The sequence below is a fragment of the Hippopotamus amphibius genome, chromosome 6, assembly GCF_030028045.1.
Source record: "Hippopotamus amphibius kiboko isolate mHipAmp2 chromosome 6, mHipAmp2.hap2, whole genome shotgun sequence".
Classification (NCBI taxonomy): Eukaryota; Metazoa; Chordata; class Mammalia; order Artiodactyla; family Hippopotamidae; genus Hippopotamus; species Hippopotamus amphibius.
This window is the reverse complement of record NC_080191.1, coordinates 131,507,928-131,529,889: the sequence shown is the minus strand read 5'-3', so window position 1 is coordinate 131,529,889 and position 21,962 is coordinate 131,507,928. Positions and strand designations below refer to the sequence as shown.

The window sequence follows — 21,962 nt, the reverse complement described above, 5'->3', positions numbered from 1 at the left end:
AAGGCAAATAGTAGTATTCTTCTTTGTCTTATGAGTATGATAAAACTTGCAGAGGGGGCACTTTTTAGAAAGTGGGAAAACTGTAAAATTGGGCAAGTTTGTATTCTGTAGACTCCTCTTCCGAGCTCCTCTTTCTCTACTATTTCTCCTGAGAGATCAGCGACCTTGCCCTCTCCTTTCCCACAGCAGTTTGCATAGTCCTTTAGTATATCATCAGTTTGAATTGCAGCTTTTTGTTGACACAAATATCTTGCCGACTCTTCTTTGGGGTCTTTGAGCATGGAGACTGATTCGGATTAATTATATTGTCCTCGATGGCTACCACAGCTCAGGGCACAGATTAGTGTCCTCTAAATTCTTACAAAAGAAAGAACAGGGGAAAGAGGGATGAAGCAAGGGTGTGGGAGAGAGAGGAAAGAAAGTAACATGAATTTAAGTCATTTTTTCCCATAAAGTCTCTTTAAGTACTTAAACCTCATTAACTATGGAATGAAAAATTTTATCTCTTACTCAAGGGTTGGCAATTAAAAGTGAAAAGGTGGGAAAATTGTAGAGAAATGAAGCAGCTTCCCAGACCCTTTTAAGTCACATCAGATGAGATAACTGTTCAGTACACCTTTTCATAAGGAGGGTACTGCTGGGAGCTGAGAGTGCCAAAAAGGCCGATCGGAGCTCAGCGCCTTGTGGAATAATGTAAAAGGAACAGGGAAGAAGAAAAGGAGCCAACTAATTACAACAAGATAAATACATTAAAAAGTATTCAGGCTGTAGGCATATATATATTCAGCACAAATCGATTTCCACTGCGATTCTTATAATCTGTTAGCAAGTAAATGGCTTATGTTCCTCCTATGCACCGCTATTGATGCTAATTGACACCGGTTTGAGATGCCCGGGAAAAGAAACAGATACATAAATAAAAACAGTGCTGCACATGATAAAGAAAGGCCTCTGCATACAAAACAACAGACTTCAGTTTTAGTCTTAGAAATATTTTAAAGGATGTGCAAAGACTATAAAGGTATGTTCTCTCTTTCACCAAGATCCTTTATAAGAGTATGTTCATAAGCTATCCCACCTACCAGAATATTCCTTCCTACAGTCTCCTCTCCATAGATAATGATTTAGGTAGTCAAAATTCTGTATTCAAGGAGGGGGAAAGTTTTAATTAAACACATTCTAAATTACTCTCTTTAGTGGAACAGTTTAAGGAGTTTAGAGTGGGCTGTGGGCTGGGAAGCATCAGCTCATTTCTCCAGACGATTTTTCAAACAATGGAAGACATTGAGATGCCATCAATCTTTCTAGATACTCAGTAGTTGCATTGTTTTCACAGCCTGCAAAGCAGAGTTCGGTAGAACGTTCCTAACCTGAATTTTCAGCGAGGAGAGGGAATATGTTTAATTAAAATTCAAGTAAACACTCAACAAAACTGGTGCTAGGCACTGAGTACCACACACAGATGAGTAAGACTGGCTAATTCTGGTGAGAAAATACCTTTCTTTGGGCAGATTCCTATTTGTATATTCTTCTTGTGATATCAGGAAGAAAAAGTACAGAAGTGGAGGTAAAAGCAATCAGCCCTGAGAAAGTAAAGCAAGAAATAATTAATGTCGCTTTCATGGTGTCAGAAAGGAAGAGAAGAATGCTTCTAAAGGAAGTCGCATTTAATTTAGCAAAAAGCATGAGTCAGCATTCAAAAGAACAGATGGCTGGAAAGGGTATGCCTCCAAGGTAACAGGATGCTGCCTTATTCTATCCAAGTCTCTGCTCCAATGTTACATCCTTGGAGAGCAACTTGCCCTCATCTCCCTGCTTAATATACTTACCTTGCTAGCAAATCTTCCTAAGGTATGTTCAGCACACTTAGTTGTCTTTTTTCCACTATATTATAATAAATATATATGAAACAATTTTGATGATTTATGGTATCCTGAGGGTGGGAAGGATGAGGAGACCTCCTAAATAGATTAATTGATTGATTGCTTGATTTAAAATAGAAATTTGTGCTATAAATAAAATGTAAATGGGGAGTGATATAATCACACAGAAACTAGTGACAGTTTTAGAGAATTAAAAGCAAAGATTATACCAAGATGGTTTTTATTAATATCCTTTCACTTGTCTTCCTTAAAACAACATACATATTTCACTGATTTGGCAAGATATTTTCTGTAATTTTCAACTAACAGTGATAGATAAGTACGTTTTATAAGACATTTTAATATTCTGAATTTGGCAAACTGACTCAAATGGGCACATGATCTAAACAACAATTTAAATGAAATTATGGTAAAAAATGAAGGAAAAAATATGAAGCAATTAAAATGAAAAACAATAACTGTTTACTAAACACAGAAAATTTGAAAACCAAGAAAAGTTAAAGATAATAATCCTTTAATCCTACCACTAAAATTATTTTCTTATGTGACTAAATCATTTTTGAAAAAAAAATCCTTTTAAAATACATAACACTCTATACTACTTTACTTAGTCATTTCCTAGCTATTGAAACAAAGACTGCTCTTTGTTCTTAATATTATGAAAAAAGGCTACAATGAACATATTTATTCACAAATATTTTTTCAATACTCAGATTACTTTTTAAGGATAAAATGAGTTGGATAATGAAGAGAGTAGTCATAGTATTGTATTCAAGAAGAGACGGTGGTTTTCATTCAATCTTATTCTAATTTATTTTGTGGTTCAGTTAAAGGGTTTGGAACAGATGTGGGAGGTAGGAAATACTAGATCAGTGTGTATTCAATATCCTATACATTTTGTTTTAGTCATTATGAAGAGGAAAATTAGAAATTTGCACTCAGCTAAAAGTAACTCCATGCTCCTTCTGCTTTTGTAAAATATACTTGCTGTGCTGAAAAAGAAAAACAAAAATAGGATGACCTAGCAATCAAATGTAACCATAAAATGTTTTGCTAATTATGGAATGTTTTCACCTGCTCTTGTAAGTTTCTGTTTGGAAACTTCCATGCTCTGTAAACCAAGTAACCAATCTACCAATGCTAACCATAACCATGTGCACTGACCCCTATGAAAGTAAAGCTCACCCTGAGCTCGGGGCCCAGAATTTTGGAGCATTAGCTGGTCTGGGGCCACTGGCTTAATGAACCTGAATTCTCCAACCCTCCGAGTGTGGTGCTTGGTTTCTCCAGGGACCGATTTCTGCAACAATTACACTGTGTGGTTCTCGCCATTCAACCTTGTATCTCAAGCCCAGCATGGTGCCTGTCTAGATTCTTAAAATGTGTGTTTACAAAGCCGTCAGTGCTAATTGAAGCATCTAAAATAAATCTATGCTGAAATATGATAAGGAAATATAGCAGTGCCACTCAAATGTAATTAGAAATATTTTGATAAATATAATAAAAATATTTTAAATACATTGTTTAATGGCACAATTTTTATGATGATTAAGGCATCTATTGTATGATTTGATCTTGAGCATGAGTTAAGTAAAGGGGGAATTCAGGTAGTTAAGTTTAGGTGTGTCTAAATGGTCACTTTCACACTGACATGGGTTAGGTATGGTCTGTGATCATATGCTGGAGCATGAATTTAAAATGTTCAGAGTGAGTCAACAGGTACTCGATTCTGTTTTTAAAATGTTCACTATATTTGCAACGATGAACAGGATCTCTTGTGGTGGTAAAGAACAGGAAGATACAGTTTCACTACTTAACAGGAAAGATAAAATTAGAGAGACCACAAATAGATAGACTGTGTCCATAGCTGCTTTGAAGGGGATGTGCAACCTAAGAACTAAGAAGAAAATTAAAGATTAGGTGAAGTAATTTGAAAAATGGATAATAATAAAATAGCAATCATAGTTACCATGGATCAGTTTCTTTCCGTATGCCAGGAACTGTTCTAAGCACTTTATACCTCAACCTACTAGCTGCCTCCATAGCAATTAAATCAGAATGTCTGGTGGAAGGGGCCAAGCAGCAATACTTTTTAAATGATGCCCCAGATAATTCAACCTGGGGACCATTCAACAGCTCTGCAAGGTAAATATTCTCATTGCTATTTCTGTCTTGTGAAGGTGGAAACGGAGTCCCCAAGAGGTGATGTAGCTCAGCCAAGGTCAAAGAACTGAACAGCTGAGACATGAATCCAGGTGATCTGGTTGCAGAGCCCTTGATCTTAACCACTTGCAGTGCCTCCCCAGTGCTTTAATGCCATTTCTAATGAGTAGCTTTGGTTTTGATGAGTTTAAGGAGTTTTCCAGTTCATGTCTTACAAATAACTATTTCAGGAGGTTATAATCTATTCCCGTGGTTTGGCAAGCCTCTGTGATGTTGGTGGCCCTGGGCAGTACCCATCTCTATCACGCACATGGTGGCCAAAACTGCCCTTGTCTCTGCCTCATTCCTTCACGCTCCAGATATTACTACTTATATTTATTTTCAGAGTCCACCCAAGCCCATGTCTGGGAATTGGTTGCATCTGCAAAAGGAAGAGGCCCAGTGGCAAAGCAAAGCAGGGCAAGCGCAGAGGTTCTTCCTGTTACTGAAGCTCCATTGACCGTGTCCAGATTACAACCGTTAATTTGCTAGCTGTCTATCACAAAGGCGTCTTTTGTTCAGCCTCTGCTGCAGGCTTCTAGTTCCTCACACGTCTTTCTACTTTCATCTGAAACCTTAAGTTATGCTATATATTATGAGACTTCAGGGCTCTAGTTTTCTGCTTAGCTTTGCCACTCTAACCATATGACTTTAGTCAAGAGGCTTATACTCTCTTCTAGACTAGAGCACTGTGTGCCGTTCGAAATAGATTTTGGAGATCTGCTTGGCTAATTTTTGGTTCTTTGGCACAGCATTGCTCTACATTTAAGTTCAAGCATGGACTTCCTTGCAGACTGCTCACTGATTTCCAGACCTTCAAAGCCACCACGACCACTGGTTTCTACACCCCTTGTGAACATGGTGTTCTGCTGTGAAGGAATCCTGTCTACACAAGCAGCCTCCGTCACAGCTACCCTGGTCCAAGCAACTGCCTTTCAGCTATAAACTTGCAGGATATATTTTATTATTTCATTCCCCTATAGCAACTGTATATCTAGTCCAGAACAGATTTAATAAGCGAAGCACTTGGGTCTGAAGACTCATCCAGATGTGGAACCCTTCCTTCTACGGAGAACATGGCTGCTTTTTTTATTTCCTAGATGTATTCATGACCCTGGCACATGCCGTGGTTGCAGTAGTTAAAATTTCCCTGCAGTGAAATTGTGCCCCTTGCAGTGGAATCATCCAAGCCCACGTGAAGCCTCAGTTTAACTCAGCTGCCGGGCTCTGCTAAATTCCAAGGGTAGGGATTCAACAGCTCAGGCTCCACCAAGAGGCAAATGTGACTGAGAGTGGCAGTTAGAATTTACATAACACTCTGGTGGCTCCCCACCACCATGAAGGAAACTTCGGGTTTATTCTTTATCTGTTAAAAAGGAAATTCTGTTTTGTCATTATGAAACCCAATTAGGGAGAAAGAAACCCGTCACACTTGCTTCCGTACATTGCTTCTGAAAGACCTAAATAGGTCACTAATAGCCGCAGATTTTATCTGTGTTCTAACTTGCCACTGCTCTTTTTTCCTGAAATGGTACACTCAAGGGCAGGCTGTATTTTTTTCCCAACATTTAATTAGCAAAAGAAATACATTACATGAATATAGAAAAATCTCACACAACAAAAAAGGAAGAGAACCGAAGGGGCTGCTTCCTCAGAAGACAAAAAAAAAAAAGTAGCTCTGACCCCCTTGGTTGCCTCAGCCCCCTGCTGGAGGAGAGAGAAAGGGTAGGACAGGGCAGCTGAGGATGACAGGTGTCCAGGGCAAGTGCCAACTCTGAGGGAGTTTGCCCACAGGGCTTGGAAGGAGAGTTCCCAAGCCCCAGGCCCCGTTAGGCCCCGGCACACAGCTAGGTTTTGCTCTTCTGGAGTTCAGAACACACAGGGCCCTTTGAGAAACTGGAGTCTGACTCCTAAGAAGTTTGGAGGGGGAAGCTGTGACCCGGCGTGGCCTCACACAGCCACAATCTGAGGGTAGCTTCAGATTTACAGCCCACGCTAAATGCTGCATAGCTGTGACCAACCATGGTGAGGACTGTGTGCTGGAGGCTAGGCCAAGCCCGGCCATGGCACAAGGCCATTGTAGAGTCACTTAAGTGAGGTTCAGTGTTGTTTTGAAAGGCCAAGAGAAGTCAAAACAAATCCTTTAACATTTAAATCTCTAAGCTTCCCATTTTTGTATCGCTTTATGATGGTAACACAACGGACTTTGAACATTTAAAGTGAATATGTCCTAGGCTGTCAAAAGTTTCCAAATCTCCAACAACACTGTAATTTTTCTCCAGAACATATCACAGACTACCTCAAATAGTAAAGTGACTGCCTCAGACTCAGTGAGTGGAGTAAAATCCAGTAGAAAAACAGCAAAATCTTGTTGCTGATTGTCCCACAGGTTCACTTACATGTTAAGTGACCATCTCCTGTACAAAGGCGTGCCGTTAACTTTAGATTGTCACTAACCTTCAGGGTCATTCCAAAGTGTACACTTCGTGAATGTCAAGGGTCTGTAATGAAATAAGGAGCCAGACTTCCACGACAGGGTCCCATCCTGTGAGCTGAGGACCCCTAATGGTCCCTGCAGTAACAATTCCTTCTGAACAATCAGCATTGTCTGGAGAACGAATATCTCCAATGACTGTTCTTCAGTTGCTTGTATAAGCTGTTGTGATGAATGAAAATGTTTCGATGGCTTTTTGTTACTGTATGTTCGCAATTAAAAGACATCCAAAAGTACTATCGCTGATTGGAGAGGAGCGAAAAATGTTTTGATGTTACTCAGAAAGGTTGTGAACCCCTGCTTTAGATAATCACCTCCAGAGCAGCGAGTGTCTTTTGAGAAGCAGCACCTTGAATAGTTGAGCCCACTGAAAATAAGAGAAATGTTCCACAGAGCTCAGCCAGTAACAGAATTGTATTAATTATAAATAATACACTTATTTTTATTGCAGTAAGTTTTATTGCAGTAAGAAAACAAGCATTGACCTACAAAGGAGGATCTGTATTGTAGCCTTTCACCAAACACCAAGTGCCACAGTCACACAAAGTAGCACTAAATGATCAAATGAGCAGATTTCTTCACATTGGAACTTTGGCTTTCACTATCTGTAAAAATTGCAAAATGCAAAGCCACATGGGATACCAGGCCTCACTTCAACCAAATTTTTAATTCACCATTTAAAACACACACACAAACACACACACACACACACACTCTCTCTCTCTCTCTCGTCATGTCATGGCCTGGCTCAGCTGTGTGTGTGCATAAGCTTTTATCCCTCTGAATCAAGTGTCATCATTACTGCATTTATTGAATAAATGCAGTAATGTCAGGCAAATAAAATTTCATTTACAGAAAGACAGTGATTTAGCATTGATAAGAGAATTCCTTTTTTCCCTTAGAGTTTTCCCCTCCTGCATCTAAAATATATCAAACATTACTTCAAGTGTCAAAAGGAAAGGAGGACAAGGTTTTTCAGAAAACACTGGGCAATACATCACGATTCAGATTCTCCCTCTCGGTAGGAAAGGCTAGTGGGAAAGACAGTGCTTTACTTAACACCTGATAATGAATTTTCATATCATTACCATTCGTCAAGACAGACATTCATGAATACTTGAGACGCATAAAAATAATTTACTCTTCAATCTCAGACACACAAATGTACTTAAGAAAGAGAAGTTTTATTAGGGCAATTTCACTTTATTTTTCCATACAGCAAAGTCAACTACTGCAGTAATAATAAAATAAGCATAAAACAAATTGCAGCCCAAGACAAAATACATAATTTTAAGCAACTACAAGCAGAAAGTAAGTTGTGATTACATAATAGTAAAACCAAGCACAACTGTCCTTTCAGCAGATGAAAGTGTAAGGTTGCTGATAAGTGCAACATCATAACCAGCTGGAGTGAAGGCTGGAGACGCTAATTCTTTAAACAAGTGCCTATTATCACATTTGCTTTTTTGCGTGCTTCTGAGTTGAAAATTAAAACCGTGAAATTTGAACTGTGTTTTACCTTTTTCACCTGCTGAAAGAACAGGCTCCTACAGCAATTAAAAAACAATCACATAACAACTATAGCTACGGTGTGCTGTTTGGTTTGCCTGTTTATGGTTGAAATTTTGTGAAAGTCAATACTTGTTTTGAAGATTTTTTTTTCTTTTTTTTTTTTTGTGAACAATAAACCACTGAAATTGGCAGAAACTGATTTGAATAGTATATGTCCTTAGTATAGTTCTTTCTCTTTTTTTTGTTTTGTTGAAGTTTTAAACATGCAGTAGTTTTGAAAAATGTAAGGAATATCTGATCCATGATTTCACCTTAATGGTTGAAGTACCTGCTAGTTTTGGTAATGCTCTTCAGGCAGATTTGGCCCAATGGAGTTTTTGTCAGTCATGAGATCTCAGAAGGATGGCATATCTTTCCAGCTGAAAAAATCCTGGCAAACTACAAGCTGTCCACAAAAAGCAAAGCAACATGTCTGAAGGGGTATGGAGTGCTAACTCTGTGCCACTTTTGCAAGCAATTTTGCTCAGTCTGTCATTTTATTAGCCTTAACAAAACTCCTTGTAATTATAGACGTTTTTATTCAAAATAAGATCTTACTATTATACAGGTTTCTCTCTTTTGACTATATACAGAAGTGCAAAAAGTCAACCTTCTCTCTAGACGTTCCAACATGCTAAATTGCAGCATAATCAACCCTCAAGAGTTTGCACACACGCTATAATTCTCATTACGTAAACTTTGAGTATTTGGATTATCAACAAAAAGTCCCTTGTTCTATTTATTGATTATGCAGCTTATTTATAACAAGGCCTGATATTCAGGGATTTCAAAAATATTAAACAATACTTTAACATTTGAAATGGATACAGTAGAAAATAAATTTTATTCTAATATCTAGGATCTAGATCTTCTTATAATAACTAATTACAAACAAAATAAATCATCAAAATATTACTCAATTGTCTGCCAGGATTGTTGCGATAGCAACAACTTAACTTCTTACTTAGCAATGATTATATATTTATAAGATATCCATATAAAAGATCTTTGTTCTTTTAATGAAAACTAGACAAGAACTAACAATGACTGACATTCTTACACTTTAATATTAAATCAGTAAAATATAAATCATTTAGTTAACAATAATACGAATATTCATATGACACTACATGTAATTCAAAACTGAGTATGTTATGAAGGAAAAACTACTTTTTTTTGTATTTTGAAAAATTCATCAGTAAAATCTAATAAAACAAGAGTCTATAAACTGAAATGGTATTCAATTGTTAATAGAAAATGAAATCTAATAAATGTAGGAAATGAAAAACTACATTTTAACAAGAAAAATAAGTAATATTCTATAATGTAACTAACTACAATAACATGTGGAGTCACCATTACTCTCTTAACACGATTGAAATTACATTGGTATGGGTTCCAACCCGTAATGTAATAATCTAAGGCTTTAATAGATGTACAGTACAATCAGTAAAATCAACACATCAGTCTTATATTAGAAAGCATCTCTCTCTCAAGCATAAAAACTTGCAGTAAACTTGGAAGTATGGAAAGTTCTAGAACTGAACTTTCACTTCTCCCATTCCATACTAGAACTACCAGTGACCTGGCCCCTACTTCAGCAATTTTTAGAACTGCTGAACAGAGCAAAAATATCCTTTACTAGCTGCAACATCCAAACCACAAAAAAGGAATTCCTTTGGATGAATCCATTCTTAAAAACTGAATGCACATCTATTTTTTTTTTAATTTTGTAAAAGGCTTTCTAAGGCTATAAGCAGTAAATCTGAACAAAACAAAACAAAACAAATCACATATAAAATTCACCCATGTACTTAACCCACCCAATGACTAGGTTAATGAAACATTTCCCATTTTCATATTTTGGTTTATCATGCATCTGATGACAGTGCTACTTTCTTCTTTGTTTAGAGTCACTATTTTAAATGTGACTGTGATGAAGCATTTAAGCAAATGTGAAACCATTTTTGCAAAGCATTTAGAGTCCTTTGACTTTTGACAGAGCTATAAATAGAAGCAAAATAATTTCCTCAAACTTTTTTTTTGTTATCGTGTCTCAGAAATGGCATATCCCTTTTGAATAACATGTTATACAGTATAGTATGCATAAATATTACACTACAATGCATTAAAATAATTTTATATATATATCTATTATATATATCCTCCAGTATGTGTTGAGTTTATCTGTATTGAGAGAGTCTGTGTTGTGCTGTCTATTTTGTTACTGTAAAGTTAAATTGGCCATTTCTGAGACAGCTTTGGTTTCAAAAAAAAAAAAAAAAAAAAAAAAGAATGGTGCCCTTTGACTGATTAGTACTAGCAAATAAGCAACAAAAATGTGGCTCTGAAAACAATAACACTGAAGAAATAATACTCTAATTTGATGTACAGTCTATGGCACTTCATGAGAATCCTTAACAACATGGTACTTAAAGCCATGATGTGCTTTAAAAGATACACAGTTGTGGTTTTGCTTGGCACATTCATCTCTGTCAGATCCCTCCCTCACCACATCTTAAAATCTATTACATTAAAAATATTACTCTTAAACAAAAATGACTGTGCATGCACGCTCTCATCTATAATGGCAATTTTAAATACAAGGTGCACCTTTGTTATTTGTAAACCTTGAAAGAAATAAACTTATTTTTAAAAAATTATATCTTGGTCTACAGACGTACCAATACATAATAGAATCATGGTTACACCATAGTCTGTCTTTTCAAGATGGCATGAATATATAGGAAACTAATTAGGTCTGCATATTTGAATGCATCACTCTGTGCTAGAAAAGAAAGACAATGCTGTTCTTTTAGACAGAAATAATCACCTCAGCACAAATATCAATCAAATGTACAAAGTGTATAGGCAACAGTGTGCAGTGGATTTCCATGTTGTCTTTTCTTCTGGTTAACATGCAATATGTGGATGTCTTGTGGCTGAGGGGTTTTTGTGTGTGTTGCTTGACGGTATATACAATATGGCTAATGACCTCGTCCTTTACTCTAACCAAGCACACTGTCCTTTCCTCTTTAGTATGATCTACAAGGGAAAAAAGAGATAATCTTCGTTAAAACAGACAATACCTAAAAGCAGTTTCCAATATACATTCAACATGAAAATTGCATTTCGTGGTTTAAAGAGTGAACATAAGTATGTTGTACCTTCATGTAAAAACAAAAAACACTGTACAAGTACAAAGGACCTAAATTTGTTTATCATCTCTTTGAGAATAAAATGACATGTGCACCTTAATAAAATTGTAGACTCTGAACAAACATCATCCAATGCTAAGCTCAAAGCATAACATATATTTGCAGAATCATGGGGCATCACGTAGTAGAGATTTTTTTAGCACTGTCATTGTGGGGCTGAAGCTACAACTCACTTCACTTCTGAAGTTTAATAGGTTTCAAGAGTAACAATTTGACCCACAAAATTAAAATCCATGCAACAATCCTATTAAACACAATTTACTCTATTTAGGTGCTTGATTAGCACAGTAAGTGTTTAGAAAAAAATAAAAGAATGATACTCTAAATGACTGTTTTGGATAATTTAAAGTTCGGATTTTTCCTCCTAAAGGCAAGAAAAATAAAAACCGTTCCTTAAGTTCCTGACAAATTAAGGCTGATATTAAAATGCACTTGTGAACTAACAGTTCCCAGAGAATCTTTACATGTTAAAATACGCTTTAGCATACAACCTTGAGAATGAAAGAAATCACCATTTTGCTGCACTAAAAAAACCCAGTTAAATATTGCAACTCCTCATGAAAATGAGTAATCATTTGTTAAATAAAAGAACATTAAAGAGCCTAAGTTTCAATACAGACCCATCTACTGTTTTGCTAACTGATGAACTTGCCATTTGGTATCATTTTTTTCAACCTGGATAATTGCTAAGAAATAGAACATAGTTACATATACACATACCAAACATACCCAACTGACTACAAAAGCCTGAAACGGTTTTTTTTTTTAACATGTCAAAAGGAGAACTCTTCTTCCAAACCTACATACTACAAAGTGATGTGCTTATTCAAAATGTGGCTGTTGCTCAGAATAATAAACCTTATTATCAGAACTGCATCGAGGGAGCTTATGAAACACAAAAACCAGTTTAATCATTTAATTCAGGATTACAGCATGTCTCTGGTAGTACTTCTCAGCCTGAGGCTATCATTTCTTTCTTAAACAGCTTTCAGATTTTGTCTATACTCTCCCTCCTGCCTGGTTCACCCTTTGACCAGCTCTTACTAAGGATTATTATTACAAGGGCCTCAGAACTGGCCCATCTCCTGACTCAACACCCTGGCCCTCCTTCTATAAGGCCCTGACGTCTCCCTTCTGTCTATAACAACATTCATGGTCCAAATTCCCTTAACTTCTGACTCTGTTAGGAAGAGTTGCTCCATCTTTGCTCCAAGAGAAATTTGTTCAAACCTCTCCCATTTTAATATAGCGTACTGAAATTTACATTGCTATCTCATTGTCTATTCATCTTTATTTCCTCCACCTGGTAATTAACACACAAGAAGCAGCAAAAAAATCATTTGTAAATGTGTTAATGAACAGATGAATGAAAGGAAGCAACAAAGAATGATCACCCATCTTATTTACCAGATTCAGTTTTAAGCGTCATGGCTCTTTCTAAATATAAAAATAAATACCTAATATACTTCTGAGCATGCAGATAACTTGAATGCATGCATACTGCATAAAACGTATGCTCTATGGATGAAAAATGGCCATCTTTGCACGTATCTAAGTCAATGTGTCTGAAAGCAAACCACGAGACTTTCAAACCATTTGAGCAATGGCAACATTTTTAGAATTATATGATCCTCCAAGGTGACTATTCTGAAGTACCTAAAGTTTACCTGAATGTGTAGATGTCTGGGGGGGGGGGGGGGGGGGGAGGGGCGAGAGCGCACATATGTGAGTGTGTGAACATATTTATTGACATCAGACTCTATATTCTAATGACCCTGTGTGTGACGAAGCATGGGGTACAGTGGATACATGTTCTCATTTAGGATTTAGCAAAACAATTTTTGAATAAAATAAATGCTGACCTACCCTAGGGATCAGCAAACTATTGCCTGCGAGCCAAATCCTGCCTGCTGCCTATTTTTGTAAATAAAGTTTTATTGGCACACAGCACACCCTTTTGTTTACACGTCATCTCTGGCTGCTTTCACGCTGCAATGGCAGAGGGGAGCAGCTGCGACACAAATCCTGCGCCCCACACAGCCAAAAATATTTACTATCTCGCCTTTTAAGGAAAAGTTGGCCGGCCTCTGGTCTACACCTTCTATTTAGTTTTAAGTCATATTTTTTACTTCGTTCTTGTGCTTATTTCTAACATGAAATAAAAACAAAATTAATTTATCCCATTATGCATATTTAAGTAACATTGACATATTTATTATAAATTCATATGATAAAATTCCTCATAACACATCTAAGATAAAACTGTGAGCTCTAGATAAACACTTTCTTTAAAATTCTGCAAAATTTTCTTGTGCATTACACAATTATCTTAAAAAAAAAAAACACCACCACAAATATACACTCTGTATTACATAATGAACTTACTGTTTAGTGATGAAAATTCTACATCTGGGTAACATACTTGTGGCTAGTCAGATGTTCGGCAGATATTATGGGTATCTAGCAAATAAAAAATTATTTAATGAATGATCCATGCAAGCAAGCCAACAACCAAGAGATGAAAACATTTTAATATTAAATTTTTTAAGAGAAGTGAAATTCAGCTGTGAGGTGATAGTCCTTATCTGGTCAACATAACAGTAAGTTAATGTAAACTTAATGCCAAAGTAGCAACTCATTTTTTAAACTCTTTGTGTTAAATACTATTCTATGAATGTTATCAGTTTTTAGGAAGTAAAAGAAGTAAAACTATCAAAAATTCATGCAGAGCAGTAATTGAAAGAAGCCCTTTTTGTTGGCCTACACACACACACACCTGTGGTTTCAGTTATTCAGTAATCCAGAAAGCAAAGGAGGAAGTGTCTTGCCTATTTTTGTGCAACCAATTTCTACATTTTCATTCAACTTACAGTGTCTAACTTTTTTTTCCAAGTTAAAAAGACCAAGTAAGAATTATAAAGGAGTATTTCAAAAGAACCAGATAAAAGCGTAAGTCTACTTCACAACATATTTATGAATCCTGATTGCACATTTTACTGTACTTTAAATGGGCAAGAGAATTACAAAACTTGAGAAAAAATACAACAAAGGAACCAATATAGAGGTGACTTGTTTCAATCATCCCAAAAGCCAAGATCTTCCAATTTGTAGCCTGATTTTTTTCCAACCCAGAATTGTGACTGCTATCCTGGGAGAGGCAGCACAATACATGAAGAAGACAGAGGACTGAAAGCATGGGTTCTAACACTAGTGGTCCATTTCCCGAGTGTGTAACCTTGAGCAAAGCACTTACTCTGCGCTTAGGTTTCATTATCTCTAAAATAGCACTAATCCCATTTTAGCAAGGTTGATGGGAGAATAGTGAAATCACATACATGAAGGCATTTGTTGTTTCAATTTAGATGTCCTAGATTAATTCAACATATTACAATCCACAGCCTGGAGTGCAAATTAATATGTCTCTATTTTATTTCCATTTCTCAGCTGACATCTTTACACAATTTTACAGCATTGGCAAATGGCACGAAAATGTGCTCCAAGCATAATGAAGCTTCTCATACCATTTTTCCTGCTGCTGCAGGACAGGATGTTGCACCCAACAGTGTAGAAGCATCAAGGATGGGGCTGTCGAAACATACCAAGGACCTTCAACACCAATCGATGCAGATGAAGGGCCAGCTATAAACTTCTGCATGCATGCAGGCTGCATTTTGTGGCATCAGCTATTTCCAGCATTGCTAATGTACTGTAGGCATATACATATGTATGTATATGTAGATATAATATATGTGTGTATATATATATCCATTCCCTTTTCTTTTCTTTTGGTTGTAAAACAGTATGAAGACCCAAGATTATGCATGAAATGGTCACAGCACAATGCAAAAAGTAAAGTGTCCCCTACAACCAAGGTGGCCAAGGGCATGTTGAAATTTGCTTTGCCGTAGTTCTGCTTACACCAGCAATTCTATAGTCATACATGGTACACACAAGAGAGTTCAGCATCATCGATCTGCACCATAAACAGACTGCACTGCATCCATTAAGAAATTTCTGCCATAGATTACTCACTAACATGCCACATATGCACAATCTAACATTCTTGTAAATAAGTCTGATGTGTTAGCATAAATCCTGGGTGATTTTGACAGGCTTCGGAAAAACTAATCATTCTTTGCCAAGAAATGTTTAAAGCTTGCCTGAAAATTTAAAATACATCCATTTTGGCATGCTGCTTTTGCAAGTTTTTAATGGCTATACTAATAGCTTATAGTTCTTCTTCAGTGGTACATGATGTACTGTAGAAACAAAGGTGGTTACTCCTTACAGCAACAGCTGCAAATTCAGATGGCACTTAATTGGTCTTCTTTTCCCAAAGGGGCAAAAGTTGATTCTCATCTGATACTGGTTCTTTTGAGATTCATTTGGCTACATTTAACCTTGGTCTGTGGGTTATCTGAAATTTGATTTGGCTCTAGATTTTTTCATATGCTATTAAATAACCCTACTGCACTTTGCTTTCCTAACAAACCCATCTCTATAGTCAAGCCAAAACCTACTTTACATAAATTTGACTTCGATTCAACCTGTATTTTCTAGAACATAATTTTAAACAGGAGCAGAAAATGCTGGTTGGATTCATGCAAATTTTAAATTTTAACTATTTTAATAATCATTTTCTTTTGAATAACCACATCATAACATTTAAATTTCTGAAACAGATTCCTTTCACTTAAAAATATCCTGTGCAGTTGTCACTCCATAAAATTGTATGGAACACAGAATGACTCAATGTGCCGTATTTGATGCCTTTTTGTTTTCCTTCATAACCCTCTAATATTTATGCTGAGTAATTATAGAAATAAGAGCACTTAGGCATTTTATTTTTTCACTTAAATCACTGAGAATCAAAACTTGGACACAAATTTAACTTCTTTTGGATATGCAATCTGCTTATCAAATAAAACTATAATGAATTTATCACAAACTCTATTTACAAGAGTGGTCATTTGTGGCATATATAACATATTTAAATATTTTGCTTTTTATTAAGAATTTAGACAGGAACTAAGACATTGTATATATCAAACGCTTATAACAAAAACCTTACAATCACCTACATTTTTAAAAAGTTTTTTTATTATATAAGTTGCAGGTGTACAGCATTGTAGTTCAACATCTGTATACACGACCCTATATAATTTCGATTGTTCAAAATACCTGCATGATTGATTGAGACCAACTGAGAATTGCTCGTGTACATATCATTTTAGTAGCTTTAGAAATGGAGCTGCGACAACTTTGGAGCACTTATAAATGGCATAAAAGCATTCTGCTGCTCATCATAGAGAGAATGTGTAGGCCAACAAGAGGTATCTTTGAAACCCCATGCTATTAAAGCACCCTCTACAGCCCTCACGGACACACGATTCCCACTGACCTCAATGGGAAATCCACGTGCGTAAGGGCTGTTGGATTGAGCCCTGTTAGAGTTGGTTTTTAAGAAACAAAGCTGTAAATTAGCAAACCTGGTTGGCTGTGGCTGTTGCAGCGAAGGGAACACTTGTGGCAGATGTTGTTGCTGCGGACACAGTGGCTGGCGTAGCACCGTGCACCATGGGAACTTTCGGAGGGAAAATCATATAAGCAAACATACAGAAGAGTGTAGCAATATGGAAACCATGGCAACATGGAGGAGATAATTGGGCATGGTATTTATCACAGCAATAAGCCATGTGACGGGACATCATCACCAGCGAGTGACATGCAATCACAGCGCAAAGCAGGACAACATTCCAAGGAGAGAAGGGGGAGGGGGATGAAAGAGAAAAAAAAAGGGGAAAAAAAGCTTGTTACCATCAAATCAAGAAAATTGACACAAACAGGCTTAATTTGCTACGTCAAAAACAAGAATTTTATATAGTGTTCATAGACATTCAAAATCTAAGTCAAAATACAGTCACATATACAATTATCTGTTTGAATACAAGTATGTTTTCTTATTTACTGTTATAAAAATAGACAATATATTACTTTTATGAGTTTTTTTTTTAAACACACCAGAACTCATAGTCCAATCAAAATCCACCAAAGGTGACTAAAGGAAACTTGTGTGTAAAGAAAACATTTATGTGAGTCCATGTCAATTAAATAGAAAATGACATTTAATTGACAGGTGTTAGTAAAAAGGAAATGGACTTGCCCAATAGATATAAGTTAAACTTAGCAGTGGATTTTGAGGGGCTGTGAGGTGCACCATAGGTTTAAGATAATCAAGAAACAAAGCTGGCACCTACCAACACTTGTAGCGGGTGTCATGCACAATATTGAGCCTGCCCATCATGCATTGCAACAGGAAGGTGGATTTGAAAAGGGAAAAGAATTAAAACATCCCATCACACGTGTAATTAGGAAATTCATTTGAACAAAGAAGAAAAATTGTTATTATGGGAACAGTGGCATGTAACTGTCAGCACAATCAAATCATACAATAGCACAGTGATCAATTAGAACTAGTCTCAAGTGAAGAATAAAAGCCAGTTTAACTGTGTGCTGGTACACTTTGTTTCTCCTAATTGCTGCCTATAAATAAAAGTATTTTGAAAAAAACTGAAACCTGCTTAATTCTTTCAAAAATAATATTGCAATTTGTTTTGTTTTAATCTGGTTACTAGCCATCTGGTGGCTTCGCTATTTCTGACTTTAACATATGAATTGAGCACATGGTAAATAATTAGAGAAATTTATTATTAAGATGCTAAATAATTCAACGCACAAATCTGACTTAACAATGTAATGAAACCAAAACATTCATTTTCATCCCCTTGGTTTTATTTATTTCCCTGTTCATTGTGGCAGCAACCACACAGACATGGAGGGGGTTGTGACTGTCCACACAGGAATTCTATTTGGAGGGATACCAAGCAATAAATTATGCATAAAGAGGCAGCACACTTTCGCATTGCCTTAGTTTGGAATTTAAATGTAAGGAAAACACTTAGATGGGATATACGTTCGTATAAGCCTCGAACTAGGAAAACATTCAGATGGGATATACGTTCGTAGAAGTCTCGAACTGGTTTACTTAGTAGGTATCTGGAAAAACAGACTGGTTTTCATTGCTGGTATAGACCCTCAGGACTTGGAATAGCAAGTGTTCTACAAAATTTCACATACAAAAATTGGTTAATTAGATTTCAATAAAGGCCCTGAATGGGAGATAATGAAGATATATACACTGCATATGGGGTGTTAGCACTGATGTTCACAATGGCTCCACCAATGACGTTAAAATGAATGTTACATATATAGTCCCTGTTCTCTTTGACATATAAACACTGAAAAAAAAATCTAACTTATTTTACCAAGTACAGGGCACTTACCCACACTGAATCACTGTTCTTTCTATGAGATTATTTTAGAATTCTAGGTTTTAAAATATCAAATGATTTTATATTTCTATCTAAATCTTGGCGCACCCTATTTAAATACTAGCAGCATCTGGGATGAACATTTGTTAGAAAAATATCTGCGAATTGCATCTTGTCAGAGATGGCCCTACAAAACAAAGCTGCCATTGAGAAGTACAGATTACTTAACTGGCATCCTTGTAACAGCTGCAATTAGACTGTTATCACAATTAGACTGTGGGCACAATGATCAGTGATTAAACTCGGTAATGCAGCTAGGGAGGCATCCTCTCAGGTGGAGTACTATTACACTGATAGGCATTATTTAAGACACCTGAAGATCTCTGTCATTTGCTACCACTACTGAGTCAAAGACTTGGGAAAGACAACAAAAACAAACCAGTGATAACAGAGACGGCAATTTGAGACAGTAGAGCAGGCAAAATTTAATACTCTAGATCCTGTGAAATCATTATCCTCTAATAGTGGGGTGGGAAGACCGGGAAGGAAAGGATGAAAAGATGAATGAAAAAGAATAATGTGGAATTTGAGAAATACTCATTTTAAATACTGTACAGGTTATAGGTTTTTAAATGTATTATTTATTATTATGCTGCGGTTTGCCTATTATACTTCATCTCATGCATAATTAAGGCTGCACATGCTGAAAATGAGTTAAACTCATCCTATCTCTCTAAAACGCTAAAGCTTTTATGATTTGAATTTCAGTTTGTGTTATCTTCCTCATTAACGTTATAACCAATGCACACAGTTTTGAGAGGGATTTGCAGCAAATAAACATAAGGCAGCAATGAAAATACTAGCCAGGGTGCAGTAACTCACAAATATGAAGACATAATGCTGTAGGACCCACTTACCAAAAACAAAAATCACTTTTGAAATGACCATAATATCCATCTTTACATCAAATGGGTTGATTTATTAATGATTGCACAATTAGCCAATTAAAATTTTTTTCTTCAATTTTCAGCACAAGGCAAAATTTAAGTGAATGGATTTGTCAATTTCAAATTTCCCCTAGGAAGATATTTGCAGAACAGAATGGTGTGTTTCTGAGGAGTGCAATATTTTAATTACATACTTAAATTAAAATTTTTAATTAATCTGTATGAAGGTGCAGAAAAAATTACCAGGAAGGTAATTTACAAATGAGATGTATGTACAGTTAAATTCAGTTCAAGGAAAAGAGAAAGAAGTAGAGAGAAAAAGAATTATAATAGAGATTTGGTTGGAGGTTTGAATTTAGATGTGGTAATTCAAGCCTATTTAGGTATATTATAATAGAAATATAAAGCTGATTTAAAGTCTTCTAAAATAACGTATATCATTTAGAACTAAAAGTTCACAATCAAGTGAACTATTCTCAAAACTGCTATCTAAAGAAGCAACAGCTTCATACAATTTATTTCTGTTTCTATTCAATCTATTGAATTCTATTTTACTGCACTACTGAGTTCAGGGAATCACAAATAGAACTTAGTGCTTACTACATTTCAGGTTTCATTCTAAACTCCTAGACCTGTCTGCAGAAGTGCTTTAAGAAAATATTTTATCAAATATGTTTAAAACTCATTGAAACAAAACTCTCTGAAATAACCATCAGTATCATTCCCATTTTAGAGGTAAAAAAATGAAAGTACAGAGATTATACCTTGTGGTAGAGCTGTATTTAAACTTCCAAGCTGGATTTATAATCACTATGCTAAGTTTCAAGTAAACCATCTGCATGAATTTCATTAATTATAATAAAAGTGATGCTTCATTTTCTTTTCTTTCTGTAAAAACAACTCCATCCCTCTGCATCTCCCTCTCACTCCAACCCCTCAGGAAAGTTTCCTGGCCTTTTGTTTCCTTATTTCTGATAGTGTTGCCATACAAGGTGAAGCTGAAGCTGTTTAAAGCAGACTTATTTTTAGGTCTTTTGAAATCATAAATCTATTGATACACTGATTGAGGGCAATGTGCTAGGAAGAGAGAGGAGAGGTGTGCTTCTGAGGATGGCAGGTAGGCAAAAATGGTGAAGGACAGCAGAGAGAAAAATTCCTCCAGACCCTGAAGAGCAGGCAGGGGGTGTGCAGGGTCCCTGGGTAGTTGGGCATGTAGCATGTTCTTTCACAGAACCCCTGCAGGCAGCAGGTCTTCCAGGGAATGGCCTGCATGGGCGGCTAAGGGGCTTAGGCAAGGATGTTTGTACCCAAGGCAGACACAGAAGCCCTGGAGTACTTGCCTTCAAGAGATCTTGTAAGCATGGACAATGATCACATCAGCAGTGATCAGTGCCAACTGAAGAATGGAGAATGGGTAGCCTGTCTGAGACTACTAGACTGCACAGGACCTCTATCTGAGTAGAGATGGGAAAGAAGAGGATGCGTGAGGATGGGGTCCTGGAATCCCAGTGATGCCTGATATTTGTATACAACAGAGTGAAATTGGAATTTAGAATTGGACTTAATTTAAACTCAGGAAAATAAAAGTAATATAATTAAAAGTGTTAATTCTTACACACTCTAATTTCAGGGGTGAAGTTTATACCTACAACATAAGTAAAACCTAGATTAGGCATAATCTGTATGAATAGTAAATTTAGTCTTAAAGAGTGAAGGTTAAAAAAAAGGACTATATATCTAAAACAAAACCTTCAATGTGAACTTAATCCAAATTACTTGTATTTATCTTTAAATGAGATGGAGGATGTAAAAAACAAAAGGTCAGAAAACTTTCTTGGGGGGTGTGACAGTGAGAGGGGAGATGCAGTGGGATGGGGTTGATTGAATGAATGGAAAGATGGATGAATGGATGAGTAGACGGATAGGTGCATGGAAAACAGGAAGGAACAGAAGTAAGAGATGACGGGAAAGAGGTAGGGAGAGAGAGAAGAAAAGATAGATGATTAGAAGGATGGATGGATAAATGAACAGATGAATGCATACGTGGATGGATGCATGCATGGATGATGAATAGTATAAGTACAGGCCACGTAAGTCCAAGTTTGTTCTTAAAAGTTATGGTATATACTAATTTTTCCTAGCTAGCTAGCTGGCTTACCACTGAATCCTGATCTTTTGCTAGCAACCTACTCTGTATACAGTTACCTGCTCTAAAGATTTAGCCAACCATGCTTCATTGTAACGTCAAAGAAATAGACCTGCATATCCTTGAAGTTATGACTGAAGAAACAGACTACAGAGCTCCAAAACTCTTAACTGCAAAAAATAAATGACTT

At 36.4% G+C, this 21,962-nt stretch overlaps 1 protein-coding gene across 19 annotated transcripts in view; it reads right to left on the bottom strand.

Moving 5' to 3' along the window:
- Positions 1 to 7,744: 7,744 nt before the first annotated feature.
- The window catches only part of MBNL1 (muscleblind like splicing regulator 1), a 174,548-nt gene continuing 160,330 nt past the window's right edge, over positions 7,745 to 21,962 (bottom strand). For 12 of the 19 annotated variants that reach the window (XM_057738636.1, XM_057738641.1, XM_057738625.1 and 9 more), the window contains 4 exons: positions 17,606 to 17,641; positions 16,838 to 16,932; positions 13,734 to 13,808; positions 7,745 to 11,175 (listed from right to left, as the gene is read on the bottom strand). In XM_057738636.1, coding sequence (XP_057594619.1) covers positions 13,752 to 13,808; positions 16,838 to 16,932; positions 17,606 to 17,641 — 188 coding nt within the window. In that variant the 3' untranslated portion in view covers positions 7,745 to 11,175; positions 13,734 to 13,751. Of the gene's footprint in view, positions 11,176 to 13,733; positions 13,809 to 14,869; positions 14,934 to 16,837; positions 16,933 to 17,605; positions 17,642 to 21,962 lie in introns of all 19 variants that reach the window. The other 7 variants (XM_057738627.1, XM_057738638.1, XM_057738629.1 and 4 more) reach the window with 3 other exon arrangements.